Source organism: Onthophagus taurus, chromosome 8, assembly GCF_036711975.1.
Source record: "Onthophagus taurus isolate NC chromosome 8, IU_Otau_3.0, whole genome shotgun sequence".
NCBI lineage: Eukaryota > Metazoa > Arthropoda > Insecta > Coleoptera > Scarabaeidae > Onthophagus > Onthophagus taurus.
The window spans coordinates 20957361-20969118 of record NC_091973.1 but is presented as its reverse complement, the minus strand read 5'-3'; the positions used below and the strand labels follow the sequence as shown (position 1 = coordinate 20969118).

The 11758-nt window shown below is 48.0% G+C and overlaps 1 protein-coding gene across 1 annotated transcript; it reads left to right on the top strand.

The window, feature by feature from the left end:
• Positions 1-4770: 4770 nt before the first annotated feature.
• On the top strand, positions 4771-5466 carry LOC139431401 (uncharacterized). The gene has a single exon (XM_071199060.1). It carries the CDS (start codon positions 4771-4773, stop codon positions 5464-5466), a length of 696 nt encoding a protein of 231 aa, XP_071055161.1.
• The last annotated feature ends 6292 nt before the right edge of the window (positions 5467-11758 follow it).

Sequence of the window (11758 nt, the reverse complement as noted above, 5' to 3'; positions counted from 1 at the left end):
TGTTATCACCGGCTCAATGATTAACAGTAATTCGTGGAAATTATATATTGACATCCGCAAATACTCAAAAAAATTGGTTTCGTCATCTCTCAGTTCTCTAAATAATGTTGTATATTCTCCCTCAATATTTCTTTATTAATAAGTATGTATTAGGTTATTAAAAAAACACGCATTTTACTAGAGTAGAAGTATTTAATATTGTAGTAATTCAGACTGATACGAATATTTGATCCATATCCATTCCAAAATCTTATTTTCAAAATTCAGCGATAATGATAAAGACTTATTTAAAACCATCTTGTTTCTGAAATTGAAGAAATTTAAACAACAAATCGATACAATATCATTGATAATCATCATTTTTGGAAAAACGAAAAGAAAAACATTTAAAATATTTTGATCGACATTGTATGTCATTCCAAAATTCTACATAAATTATCTTTTGACGTATCTTTTAAACCTAAATTTGAATTATTTTTGGAATAATCCAAGATTGTCAGAACTTAGTCGCTATGCATTTTGATAAAAAAATTGAAGAACCGACGCTTAAAAAAATAACAAACAATAAGAGTTGAAACGTAGAAGACAAAGCATCGTTTTGTTGTGAACGCATTCGACAACGAAAAGAGACTAAAAACAAAACCATAACCCGAGTGAAGAAGAAGAAGAAATAACTTAATGTGAGTTTAAACATAAAAAAAAACTAGAACTTTAAAAAAAAAACTAATTCAATCAAGTGTATAAAATTATTTGTTAAAAATTCGTGAACCTTTAAAACATTAACTGAGACAATAATCAGGATACAAAAAGGAAGAATAAAATTAATACGACCGATTTAGAATTGGACACCTAGCGAATATACTGTATCCATGCACATCTACCTCGGAAAGGATGCAAAATTTCGTCTATTGGGACGAATTCACCTAACTTGAAACACGCTTGGCTGTTTTCTAGAAATTTCTCGAAGAAACACCGAATTGCTGCCAATTTGTCAGTTTTACGCCTATCGATTCTTGTAATTTTATCATCAAAGCGGAGAGATCGAGTTAAAAACAAAAATCGTTTGTAGCTCATCACTGCTCTAACCATTTGAATTAAGTAAATTTCTTTTACATTGGCAAAATGTAACTTTTTAATACCTATTAAGAAAAGTATTCCCAAATAAGCCAATAATTCGGTTATGTTGCTATCTTTGATATCTCTGCCTCGTGTGTAATCACGATTTAATCTTAGAGATTCTATAGTAAATAAAAAAGTAATAAGTATTTGTATGTGCCACAATATTTTCAAGCATTATACTACCGATAATTTTTTGAAATAATTCTAATTCACTAAGATTTTTTCCACCACAAGTAGGACCTGAAACTAAAAATATTCGATAAGTCGAAGTTTTGCAAATTTTGTTCTTTTCCACATGCTGACATTGTCTTTGCCAACATAAAAATCTTCAATACATGTCTCAATGCTTTCTTCATCCTCTTCAGAAGAATTATCCTCTTCAGATGCGCTGTCAAAATTATTCACTTCAATTTCTTCATCACTCAAATCAATTTCGGCTTCACTATCCTCTTCTTCTTTTTGCGGTTTATCAAATAGTCCTTGAATGTTGCTTTCAATATCACTTTTAGATGATATTTCTTGTGGTGCCATCATTTATTTATTATATTTTAACACTTGTTATATTTTAACACACTCAATATTTTTTTCAACACAAAAACTTTTGAATAAAATGACTTCTTTTCGCTGCAACGACACTTTACACAATGGCTGTAACGTGGATCTCTAAACTTATATATTGACAACCGTATTCTGAATATACCGCGAAATCCTCCAAGGATTACCTACTCATAAAATCGAATCGTAAATAACTCCTAAAAAATAAATACGGCCTGTGCAAACAAACTCTCATAGCGTTTTAAAATTTAGTTTCCGGTCCCAACAGATCTCTTATTTACACGCAAAAAACCTGAATATATTGAATTTTTATACAAACTAGCGAAAAAATTGAAAAGATTGAAATATTGAAAAGATGAAGGAAAAAATTCCGATTCCGACAAAACTTTCATTACGGACCTGCATATTTCTAAAGTCTGCAAACAACCCGAAAACTTTCACATATGACTCGAAACGTGTTTATAATACATTTACACCATACGGTGAACGGTGAACTTGACGGGCCCCTTGAGGTTCCTGGAATCTTCCTTAACCCTCTTCATCGGGTCTAAAACAGACGGAAAATGTATTAGTTAATATTCGCTAAATTAGCGATATCGGAAGTGGATTTGGAAAGGACAGTCGGGTTCACGGATCGTCAGACGAGAAGCAGCCTTGGCCGTTTATGGCGAAGGTGTTCAACGTCGTAATCCGTTAATCCCGCTAGGAGGGGATTTGGGTGGTCTTCGAGCCGCGTAAACTCGGTACTGGCTTTGTTCCGAATGAATTCCTCGATGGTCACCATCTGGGAATCATTGTGCAGTGTCGCATTACTGACAAACCAAGGAGCATCGAATGCCATCCTTAGGACCTTGTTCTGATCCACTTGGAGTTTTTGCACGTGCGAGTGCGCAGCGTAACCCCAGACTGAAGAAGCGTATGTCATCGCAGGTCTGATAACCGCTTTGTAGAGTCTAATCTTATGGAGAGGATCCAACTTACTTCGGCGATTTATCAGAGCGTACAGATTGACCAGAGCTACCTTCGCCCGGTTCGCCATGGCCTCGATGTGACTTTTCCAAGTTAGTTTAGAGTCCAAAATGACACCCAAATACCTGGTTTCGGAATGCCAGGGAAGCTCGTTCCCTCGCAGTACCAACGCATCGGGGGGTCTCTGTCTACGCCGAGTAAAGAGTACTGCGGTACTTTTATCAGCGTTGATTTTGACCCGCCACTTTGCGAAGTAGTCTTGCAGCTGATCCGATGCTGTCTGCAGTCTACGAGCGGCGATCTCGGGGGACCAAGATCTGCTGTAGATGCACACATCGTCGGCGTACATCGCTAACTGAGTGCCCTCGCACCGGGGTAAGTCGCTAACAAAGATACAAAAGAGTATCGGTGAAAGCAACGACCCCTGAGGGACGCCAGCAGTTAGGATTCGCTCTGTCGAACGCGTACCGTTCAATTTGATGCGCGCCTTCCTACCGCCAAGATAGGACGCGATCAATTGAACCAACGCCAGGGGCACGCCCGCTTTTGAACAAAAGTCCTTCATGCCATACTTTGTCGAACGCCTTGGCAACATCGAAAAGCGCCGCACAAGTGCTTTGCTTTCGATTGAAGCCTTCGGTTATGTATTCGACAAGTCGCGGTACCTGGTGTACGGTCGAATGTTTGGGTCGGAAACCAAACTGTTCGTCCTGAATGAGCTTAAGATCTTGAACTGATGTTTGTAGCCTCGTCTGAACGATCCTCTCGCATACCTTGCCGAGACAAGAAAGCAAACTGATGGGCCTGTAGCTTTGCGGGAACGTTAGGTTCGCCCCGGGTTTCGGTAACACCCAAAACAATGCCACACAACCCAAAACAAAAAAACAACTGAGAAGCTTTTTGGGGCTCTGCGGTTGGTTACGAGAATTCATACCCCGATGTGCCGAAATACTTCAACCCCTGACAGATTTACTCCGCGGCAATAAGCCTTTCAAATGGACCCCCGAAGCCGAAGAAGGATTCCAGAACATTAAGAGGAACTTGGAAAGACCCCTCCACCTCCATCGTCCGAACTTCAAAAAACGATTCGTCTTACAAACAGACGCCAGCGCCAAAGGGATCGCAGCGGTCTTATACCAGGAAGAAGAGAATCAGAGAGAAATCATCGGTTTTGCGAGCGCTAGACTTAATCCGACGCAAAAGAAGTACCATGCAAACGAATTGGAGTGCCTGGCGGTAGTCTGGGGCATGAAACACTTCCGACCCTATCTAGAAGATCGGTCTTTCACACTACGAACCGACAGCCGTAGTTTGCTATGGCTGAAAACTCTTTGTAACCAAAATGCCAAACTCACACGATGGTCCCTATTATTGCAAGAATTCAACTTCGGAATAGAACATGTACCGGGCGAGAAGAACGAATTACCAGATTTCTTGTCAAGAGAACCGGTACAACAAACACTGACTGACGACGACGAAGCTGACATAAACAGAATGTTACCACCTGGAAACAAAACTACACCAGCTACGCAAGAAGAACAACCTTTCGTCGCCGCCATCGCTGTGGCGGACCTGGCCAACATGATTAAAGAAAACCAGAAAAAGAATCATCACGCAGAAAACCTCATCCAAGCGTGGAATACTATACGTACTAACGGCTCTACGAACGCGACCGAAGAAAAAATCCTAAGGGAATACGTGGTTGCTGACGACCTGCTTTGGCGAAGAAATGATGAAGGCAACAGACTCGTCGTACCCACAGACATGCAGGAGCACGTATTATTCGTGTACCACGATTCACCAAGTGCAGGGCACCCAAGAGCGGAAGAAACTACACGAGCCATAGCACGTCACTATTACTGACTAAACTTGGACGACGACGTTCGCCAACACGTACGCACCTGTTGGGCGTGTGCCTCACTAAAACGCGGCCCACTCCAGGAAAGGGCCCCTCTTCGGCCACATGAGCCCACAATGCCCTGGGAAGTGATTGCGGTAGACCTAATGGGACCATACAATGCTACCACTACTGGTAACCGCCACATACTGGTTATCACAGACTTGTTCAGCCGCTGGGTGGAGACGTTCCCCATCCAAAGGACGGACACCGCGGACGTCATCCGTATAATGGACGTAGAAGTATTCCCACGATTCGGGTACCCCAGGGCTATCCTTTCTGACAACGGCCCACAATTCATATCCATCGAATGGGACGGTGCACTCCGACGGTGGGGATGTCTTCAATGGACTACGCCGATATACCACCCCCAAGTCAACCCGACAGAACGACGAATACAGGACTTAAAAAAATGCCTACGTCTGCAACTACAAGGACACAATACCAATAACTGGGACAAACACCTGCAAACCGCTCTATTCGACATCCGGTCTCGAAGAAATGCCGCAACGAAACAAACACCGGCTCTTCTGCTATTGGGTTACGAGCTCCGTAAACCTGGAGAATGGTTCGCCGAAGATCCGGCACCCAACCAAGCCCCTAACGGAGAAGAAAGAAGACAAGAACGAATACGACGCGCCCATATAAACGAACATAGATACCGGCAACGATACGCAGGAGAGGTTCCTCCACGAATTCAATTCACACCCGGTGATAAAGTCATGGAACGCAGCCACAAAATACCTCTTAAGCCCTTCGCCCCACGTTGGAACGGACCTCACATCATTATCAGTGCCGCTGGAACCAACACTTATTGGGTTAGACGGTTCAACACCGCGGAAGCCACCAAGGTCCACGTGAACGATCTTCGCCCGGCACCTCCACCACGCCGGCAACAAGCCCGACAACCCGGCGCGGCCTCTTGAGGGAGAGGGTGTTACCACGCTTACCTTCCCTTCCAACACTGGGAAGGCCGTGCCGAATGGTCGGACGCACCCCATTGGTCGGCATTCATGGAGCCGAGTTAAAAAGGAAGGCCGTTCGACTCAGAGGACATTACTCTCTCTCAGAGAACGAGTCCGTGTAGTGCCTTGAGGAGTGCAACATCGCCTGGAGAGAAGTTTGAAGAATCCACCACCTGCAGCGTGAGCGAAGGAAGGAGGAAGATTCGAGTTCTGCCTGGGTGACCTCGACAAGAGTAATCCGGAGTAGGTAAGTTTCTTTCGAAACTAAAACGCCCTTTTTAGGGTCTGGTTCCCGTAAGGGACACAATCAGTGAGTTTTCGCCTCCATTTTAATCGGCAGAAATGTCGTTTAAAAATGGAAAAGGCTTATCCACGTCGTGTGCAGATTTTCGCTTGTTAGCAAGCGTGGTCGACACCCACACCATCGACAACAACGGGACATTGAGACCCGTTCCACCGAGCCGTCCGCCTTCCCCGTTGAAGGCGACGACTAAACGGAAGGTTAGATCCGCCATCCCCGTGAAGGCGGCAACCAATACCACCCCCGGCAGAACTGCCTCCAAAGTGGAGGCGGCAGCCAAACCATCAGGCCGCACCGCCTCCCGCGTGGAGGCGGCGACCAACGTCATCCCCGTTCCTGGCAAGACTGCCTCCCCTGTGGAGGCGGCAGCCAAATCATCAGGCCGCACCGCCTCCCCCGTGAAGGCGGCGACCAAAACGACACCAGTCACTGGCAGAACTGCCTCCCCAGCGGAGGCGGCAGCCGAGACAGGTACATCAGGCCGTACTGCTTCCCTAGAGGATGCGACGACCAGCGCGGAGTACTCGGAGGCCGTGCGTCCTCGCTTGGAACACGTTTCCAAGCGGGTCCCCCCGGTAATCCTTCATGCGAAGGAAAACTGGGATTCCATTTCGGCAGAGATGGCGAGACTTCGGATCGCCTTTACGAAAGCCAGAGCGGTTCCGCAAGAAATCAAGATTGAGCTCCCCACCGCGGAAGCCTATCGCGCCCTGGTGAAGATGTTGATGGCTGGTAAACACCAGTACCACACATTTTCTCTACCGGAGGAAAAGCCGTTAAAGGTGGTTTTTCGAGGCGTCCCTACCAGTATCGGGGAGGACAGCATTGCTGCCGACCTGAGAAAACAGGGATTCTGGCCCGATACGGTAAAACGTATGCGCCAGGGCTCTGAAAGAAGGGCCGATCCCGTTAGTCCTGTGTGTCTTGAAAAAGACCGCAGACTCCAAGCGGATCTTCGACCTCAAGACGGTCATGAGTTTAACCATAACGGTCGAGAGCGCCAAGAAGAAGACGGAAGTCGGTCAGTGTCATCGCTGTCCGCGTTACGGCCACTCCCAACGAATGTGCAATGGTGCACCTCGTTGCGTTAAGTGCGCCGGTGACCACCGGACGGCTTCCTGCTCCAAAGCAAAGGATGCGCCTGCCAAGTGCGTCCTTTGCGGTGGCCCTCATACTGCCAACTACAAAGGGTGCCAAAAACACCCGAAGGCGGCGGAAACGAGGGCGCCGGCGGCAGCCCCAAAGGTCACACACACACAACACAGACTCGACACAACATGCGGTACCAGGGCATAGCCCATAGCCGCTTCATTCTCTCCTCACATATATTCTCGCCCACTTTGCCTTCTCCCCAAGGGGAGAAGTTACCATCCCTGCCACGTGGAGGCGGGGCCCCACGCACCAGGAAACCACTGCCGACTCACCTGAATTTCACTAACTAGGACCAACGCAGGACAACATTAAATTCACACCTTCCCGCCATACTCACCCAGGACGACCCTCCACCGCACCAGCGACCACTCCCGCGGCATCCAGTCCAGGCCACGACCAGACCCCCGGCACGCCCCTCGAACCCTCCCCCGACGGCGCACACCAACCCTCCACGCAGCCGCACGGAGCCCAAAGGCCCTCCCTCTGCCATCTCAGCCTCACTCAGCGTTTATAGCTACCGGAAGCCTTGACGACAGTAGGGGCAAGCATACGCTTCTGTTCGGCAGCCCCACAGGAGACGGACACGAGTAACCGTTGCCAAGGCGGAACCGCACCCAGACCTTCCTCCGCGGTGACCGACCCCCGGCACACCAGGATAGCCATCCTCCACATTCACACTCTCTCTCAACTCACATCATCTTCACCCAACATAGAAATTAAAACCAATACCCTGTCATCAACAGATTTATCTGGGACCTGACCCATCGTTAGATGTAGTTTGAGTCATCAGCTGTAGCTACACAGCACACTCGGACGACTGGCCGAAGGTAAGACATATGCAGCCCCCTCATCTACTTTCTCTTTGTTTTAGGTCCCCAGCAGGATCCAGCCCGCCACAATCCTGGAGTTTCCGAAGACAACAGTTCCAACGCACGTCGGATGAACAATAAGGTAAAAATATCACAGTCATATATCACACCTATAAAAATATAAATATCGCAATAATTTAAAAAGTAAATAAATAAGATATCTCCAAACGAATAACACAGAAATAAATAAAACCTCTATTACTTACACAACCAAACATAATCACGGTAAATTTCTTCTCACACAGAACAAGGCGTCCACAAATGTTTTGAAGTTCGAATAACTTTGTTCAGTCAACATTACCTTTTTGAGTTGTATCTCATCCCATGTACGCAAGCCTTGTGTGGTTAAGTACCGGAACCTTATCTCTCCGTACAAAGGACAGGAGCCCAGCATATGCACGACCGACTCCACCTCTCCACAGGAACACCGGTCCGATTCTTCTAAACCCAATCTATGGAGGTTTTCTCTTATCGGACCATGCCCAGTAAGAGCGAAGCCAAGATGCAAACCAATACGCATCCACGCCGGCCACCTGTCTTTAACCCTGGGAACAAAACGGTAAGTGACCCTACCCCTTTCACTGTTGTCCCATCCACTTTGCCATACGGCCATTACTTTATTTTTTATACCCTTTTTTATTAAAGATTTCTTGGTTACCTCGGTATCACAGCCTATTTCTAAGATTACCTTATTTACGCCTTTCTTTTTTAGGAAACCCACATATCTCCCAGCAGCCACAAGGTGCAGGGGAGGACAGCCACCCAACACCTGCAGCGACTCCGTGGAAGACGTCCTGCACACCGGCATCATCGCAACCAGCATACATCTCTGGATGGAGGCGAGTTTTCTCCGTAGGTGGGAGTTCTCCAACCTCTCACCCCACAGTTCCACACCGTATAATGCCACACCCAGGAATAGCCCGGAGTAGATGGTCCGGAGCGATCTTCTTCCCATCCCCCATTCTGCTCTCATGACGCCCTTCAGTTTCGATACCATCATAACCACTTTCGCCTTGACCTCCACTAAATGCGGAAGGTAAGACCATTTCTCGTCAAGGACGACACCTAAATAACGGACAGAGGATTTATATTTAACAGGCTCACCCCCAACTTTAAGGATTGGCTTTCTTTTCAGGCTTCCTTTCAGCATCATCATCTGGGTCTTTGTCCCGGCGATTTGTAGTCGGTTATCCCTGACCCATTCGTTGACCCGAACCAATGCTGCGTTCCCGCAATCCTCCAACTCGGCCCGACTGTCACCCATCACCAGGAGCAACAGGTCGTCGGCGTAGGCCAAGATCTCCACTCCCTGGATCCGCTCCTCCAGCAGGGCATCCAGGAGTATGCCCCAGAATCTCGGTCCAAGGACCGAGCCCTGCGGGCATCCCCTAGTCATGCCGCTCCTCACTTCACCCACACCCGACGTCATAACTACTTCGCGACCTCGAAAGTAGTCGCGCACCACTTCGTACACATTACGCGAAACCCCGGCCAACCTAAGCCTGTGCAACACTTTCGGCCACCATACCGTGTCGAAGGCCGCCGCTATGTCCACAAAGACGCCCAGGACATATTTGGTGTCACTGGTCAGCACCGCTTCCCGCACTCTGAACAAGGCGTCGCCGGTGCCTCTCCCCGCACGGAACCCGTATTGCCTCGAGCTGTGGCCTACATTCACTCGATACCTCTCATCAATCTTCACCCATAGTAGCCTTTCAAATAATTTGCCCAAGACAGGCAGCAGGGAGATCAACCTATATGCCTTTACGTTATCCACTATCCCTTTTTTCTTTATTAACATGACCGCTTCAGCGGTTTTCCAAAGACCAGGGAACTTTCTCTGTTCGAGGCATAGGTTGAATAAGTCCCTAAGTACGCCCGGCCGCAGTTCCCACAACTTTTTGACATATTCCGGATATATGCCGTCGCTACCAGGAGACTTCCCCGTCTTCATCCCCTTCACCGCGGCATTAAGGTCGTGGATACTTATCCAGACTTCAGGAGACTCGGCAGCGTAGTTCTCATCTTCTATCACCCCCCTCTCCTCCTCTTTGCATACCACTAGCGACTCCAGGACCGTACGCGCAGTGTCTGCCCACCCCACCGTCTCACGGCCACCCAGAACCACAGAGTGAATCAAGTCACGAACGGGCAGTTTGTCCATGGCTAATTTGTAGAGCAAGCCCCACGGGTCGTCACTATGATCAACCACGAACTTCTCCCATGACTCCTTTTTGGCTGCCTCTATCAATCGCTTATATTTACGAATTCGATCTTTCAAAGTTTCCCTCAGTCTGGGCACCATCTCACTTCCCATTCTTAGCTCTCTCTGGAGCTCCCGGCGGATACGACGCACAATCGCCCTTTCCCTTCCCAACTCCACGTTCCACCATTTACATCGGTTTGGTTTCACGACCCGCTTCGCGATAGTAACCTCCACTATTCGCGACAACCGACTAGTAACTTCACGCACCACAGCCTCGACGTCACTCCCTTCCAACAATGGGTCCATTTCCCGCCTCGCGAACTCACTACCAATAAGATCTTCAACCGCACTCCAGTTTACTTTTTTGACACTTTTTTTAATTACTTTTTTCTCTTTTTCAGGTTTACCAACTTTTAGCCCGAAGACGATGGCCCTGTGATCGGACGTCGTCTCAACAGCCACCCTCCAGTCCACCACCGACCCGAGCAAGCCCGACCCGACAATCGTCACATCAATGTTGGATTCCCCATTTTCTGTATGAAACGTAGTCAGCGGTCCATCCTCATTTGCCAGGTGGAGACGACTCGAGATCAGGTATTCTTGTAATTTTTCACCCTTTTCGTCCAAGATTCTATCGAACCAGAGCGGGGACCGCGCGTTCGCGTCCATCGCAATCACCACCGCACCGTTACCGAATCTACTCTCGAGCTTTTCCAGTATCTCGATATACCGATCGATACCTTCACTATATTGACAGTAAACAGATGCGAAAATTAACCTCGTGTTGTCGAATTCACACGCCACCGTTACGACGTTCGAGCTCATAAAAGTCCCGAGAACCGTGATAATGAAGCTCTCATTTAGGACCACTATGGCCGCGCCGGAGGTCACACCCGCGCTTTTTACTATTCGACCCACCCGCGACAATGAGTTTTCCACGTCCCGCGAGAAGTATGGTTCCTGTAATAACAGGATATCCACACCTCTCTCCGTCGCGCACTTCAACACCTCCCCCATCACCGCCTTTGACCTTTGACAATTCAGTTGGATGCACCTAACTGTGAAGATAGTCTGTTTTATCGCGCCTTAGTTGAATCTGCCGGACAAATTCAGGACACTTACCCGACGTCGTGGGGTGGTCGCTCGACCTACCCCGACCGGAACACAGTTTACAACACGGCGGTCGCTCCCTATTAGGGCAATCTTTTTCATTATGTCCTTTACCGGCGCAATGTCTGCAAGTTTCTTCACCGGTGCACACACGCGCGATGTGCCCAAACTCCAGGCACTTAAAACATCGCGTTACCGGGACGTAATCCACAACCCTGCAGACTCTACGGTCCACGTACACCCGCTGGAGATTGAGCAGCTCCCTCCAAACGGTAGGCGCCACCTCCAACACAACGGCGCTGCTGGTCTCCTTCCTCCCCAGTCGGGTCAGCACCTTGGTATCCCTGTTGAATTCCTCCCATCGGACACCCCTCTCCTCCAGGTTTCTGTTGAAGATATCTTGCCTGATGTCGTCATCCTTCAGCTCCAAGGGGACGTCGTAAACCTGGACCGTAGGCATCATCGTCCTTGGCTTTTCTGCCCTGAAACCGAGCTCCCCGATTTTCTTACATGCTAAGATTTTACTTACCTCCCGCTTGTCAGCCGCCTCCAACAGTATACCAGTACTCCTCGTCGTCCTCATAGCCCTGACCTTCACATTCTTAAGTTCGTTCC

Bases quoted from the DNA above. Each gene is read 5' to 3' on its own strand.
- LOC139431401 (XM_071199060.1), top strand. From the start codon at position 4,771: ATGGACGTAGAAGTATTCCCACGATTCGGGTACCCCAGGGCTATCCTT.